Source organism: Cyprinodon variegatus, unplaced genomic scaffold (genome assembly GCF_000732505.1).
Source record: "Cyprinodon variegatus isolate N-32 unplaced genomic scaffold, C_variegatus-1.0 Scaffold64, whole genome shotgun sequence".
In the NCBI taxonomy this organism is placed as follows: Eukaryota; Metazoa; Chordata; class Actinopteri; order Cyprinodontiformes; family Cyprinodontidae; genus Cyprinodon; species Cyprinodon variegatus.
The window spans coordinates 1,813,912-1,817,610 of record NW_015150517.1 but is presented as its reverse complement, the minus strand read 5'-3'; the positions used below and the strand labels follow the sequence as shown (position 1 = coordinate 1,817,610).

Sequence of the window (3,699 nt, the reverse complement as noted above, 5' to 3'; positions counted from 1 at the left end):
AAATATTGCACAATGTATGCCTGTCCAAAGCTTGCTCTAACATCTTGATCAACTCCTGCTAAAACCCCTCCTAACATGTTCATACTTATCACCAACCAACATTGATGGTATTTTTTAAAATTCGTCTGGGGGAATAGTAGGTCTTTAAATCAGGGTGATTTTAGTTTAGTTAACTTCAGGCTACTGTTGCTTACCTGTAAGGTTCGTTATGGACTTGCCTCCTCCTATTGAAATGATTTTGTCAAAATGTATTTACTTTGGTGTGCTGTCAGTTTTATTCTGGATTTTATTTCATTTGTTTAATAACAATTTAACTTTAATTAATTAAAAGTTTTTTATTATTGCATATTTGTGATTAAACATTTGATTTTGATGTAATTGTGCATTCAGAGATTTTTTTCCAATCTTTTTATGTATTTGTCCCATTAGATTTCATTGCTGTATTTGATAGCTGATCACAGTATTCTATAAGTTATGAACATGTATTGAATAAGGAGAAGTACAATAGGATGGATTCAATATCAAAACAAAACTACCTGAATAGCGTTAAAAGTTCTGCTTTCAGAGTTAGTCGTCTTTGAACCAGTGTTTGAAAAGATAACTGCTTTTAGTCAGTCACTCAATTTTGATGTCATTAATCTGGCCTCTGAAAATAAACATAAAAACCTTGGTGATGTTTTTTTTAATCTATGCATGTCTTAAATTTCATGTTAAATAAATTTTTAGAATTTTAACCTCTGGAATATTTAAAAAAAATGTGAAATATCTTTTGCAGCAGTGAAAGAAAAATGATCATACATTATTGTAATTCTTTAATTTTAAAAGACAAATTGCATCAAAAGCCTTCAGCTTATGCAGACGCTGCAGCTAGAGTCCTGATGAAAAATTCCAGAAATATTTTAGCTACCCCCTTTGTGTGTTTCTATTAAATCCAGAAAAGCAATTCAAATTCTCACTGTTATATGTAAATCCCTAAATGAACAAGATTCATTTTATTACAGAGATCTAAATATTCCTAATAGAAAATCTCCTAAAAGTACAAATGTTCCCATGAATCCAACCGTGTCATAGGGTTTTATTTTTTTGCTTTAAACAAATTTTTGAAGACACCACCAACAAAAAACAGAATGTGGACATAAGAAAATGTGCAGACTCAGCTGAATTTTTATAAAATCTTCCACATTTATGTAGAGAAAGATGAACTTACCTTCTGACTTGGGCTGTTTGTTACTTTTGATAACCACTGAAGCATAGTGAATATCGTCCTCTGCCATCACTGGAAGGTGAAGGTTGACCTGGATGTGACTTGTTGACTTAAATCTCCCCTCTAAAATGTGATGTGTCCAAAAGAAATTGTCAGTTTTTTAACATAACTTCTGTTTTTATAGCTCTTGATTTGCATACTTCTGCTTTTTTTTTTTCCCCAGATCACTTTTGATAGATTTTGACCTGTATTTGCTCGTCTCTGTCTGCTTCTTAGTTCCTTTTTTATTCCTCTTTAAAAATAATATTATAATTACTTGCCGGAAATATTCCAATTTCTAACATTTATTTTGGAGGAATAATTATAATTAATTTTATTTAGAAGAGATTTTCAAAAACACTAAAGGTCACTATATTAAAAAAAAAAGCATTGATAAAAATCATGGAGCTGCCAATGAAAATGGAAAAACTGTGTATTTTTGAATAATATTGTTTCCGTTTAGTGCCAGTACTCAAGTGATACAAGTTCAGCTCAAAACAGTGGTTTGCAGGGTTCACTCCAGTAAGTTTCAAATACATGCACAACAATGCCCAGAGTGTGGGTTTTACATGGTCCCATTAGTGGAGCTGAATTTTCCTACAANCTCTGGTTTTTATTAAACTTAGCCTTTTGTCAAGAGTTTTTAATCTTTCATTTTGCTTCGCCTGAGCAACATTTTAATCTAAAAGGTAGAAATTAAAATTCAAAACTATGTTTCTAAGGCCTGTTATGATGTTTAAATTAAGCAAATGAGATTTGATTTATAGGTAAAAAATGAAAATAGTCTAAAATTAAGCTTCAGTTTTTATCTGTTTTTACTTTTGTTGTTTTTATGTTATCATGTGAAGCACTTTGTGACTTCGTCTGTGAAAAGTGCTATACAAATAAAGTTTACTTACTTACTTATTAAGTCTTTTCTTAAATATATATGTATGATGTCAGGTTTATTACCCTGGTCCCTAGGTGAAGGAATCTCCTAAAGAGTTCTTTGTTTTTTCCTTCATTTTATGTATACACGTGCATATCTTTATCCTGTGCGGGCAGTGCTTTTATTTTATTTTATTGACTTTTATTTATTTTAGTTATTTCATCTTTTTGTGTAGCACTTTGGAAACCTTGTGTTTATTGAAATCGTGCTATATAAATAAAGTGGATTGGATTGGATCCTCTTCGCTTCTGTTTTTCATCACTGCACTGCTGTTAGCCACTGGATGGTTATAAGGGATTTGATTAGTTTCTGCTCAGGGCACATTCACTGTCCGGGTGGCATGTGTGTGCGTATGGACGCTGTATGCTTTCGAATAATTTTGGCACGATAAAATTGATCTTCTCTTATGTTGTGGAAAGTTTCTTAATTCTTGTTATTTAAAATTTCCATAACACCTGCCAGGGATGATAATAACTTTGGAAGATAGTATTGACATTTGCAAAAGTAGTACTTTTTTAGTGAACAACAGGAATAATTTGGGATAATTAGCCTTATCACATTAGCAAAGTTTATTTATTTTTTATTTTTTTAGAAACATCTGATTTGGGATTATGTTTTAGATTTTACATTGAAGTACTTTGAAATACCTTTTTTACATACCTTGAGCTGGTTCTTTCTTCACCTCCACCTCAGTATAAACAGCCTCCTCTTCATTTTTAGCTACGAGATCAAGAAGATCAGTGACCTTAATAACATTTAGGTATAAAATACATTCCAAAATACAGTAGATAGTAGCTACAATTAATATACTCTTATAAAAGATAGCAAAAGATATTAATGAAGTGACACAACAATGTATTTCTATGTAATAGGTAAGATAAATTTATCTACAGGCCATATTTAAGCGTCAAGAAAATCCAAAGTGATGAACATCAGAAAAAGAAAATTGCAGTGGCATAAAGTCAATACAAATAGTTAAAGAGAATAAAATGAACACATTAAAATAAGAGGATAATATTTATACGTAGAACATTTTTATAATTAATAAATAAAGTTATTAAAACTAAATAAAATGTTTAAGGAATATAGAATAACAGTTAAGCTGGTAATGTAACTAAATTTAATGTACGTTTTTTTTTTTAACTAACGTAACGTAAATATTTAGATATAATAGCTCCATCAAATCCCACTCTAAACAAATGCCTTGTTAATCTCGATGTAAAGCAAATGAGGATTTCAGTGCTTGTACAGCTTTCTGGGAGTTTATTCCTTATCAGTGGTCAAAAGTATTAAATGCTTCTTTTCTGTGTTTGGTTCTGGTTCTACTGTAGGTACACAGAGTAGATCAGAGCCAGAAAACCTAAGACGTCTGGGCAGTGGATGTTCTAATGGGAAGTCTGCAATGTATTTTGCAGCTTATCCATTTTGTTATCTATTGACGAACATATTATTATTATTTTTTTTTACTTTATTCTCTGAAAGACAATGTAAGCCCTTCAGCGCTGTGGAGTCGTGCTCCACTTCTTAG

The 3,699-nt window shown here is 31.2% G+C and overlaps 1 protein-coding gene across 1 annotated transcript in view; it reads right to left on the bottom strand.

Moving 5' to 3' along the window:
• LOC107082846 (C-type lectin domain family 10 member A-like) overlaps positions 1–1,274 on the bottom strand; it is a 14,158-nt gene extending 12,884 nt beyond the window's left edge. Inside the window, exon 1 of the mRNA XM_015371729.1 lies at positions 1,208–1,274. Within this exon, the coding sequence (XP_015227215.1) occupies positions 1,208–1,274 (67 nt within the window). The remainder of the gene's footprint in view (positions 1–1,207) is intronic.
• Between the last annotated feature and the right edge of the window lie 2,425 nt (positions 1,275–3,699).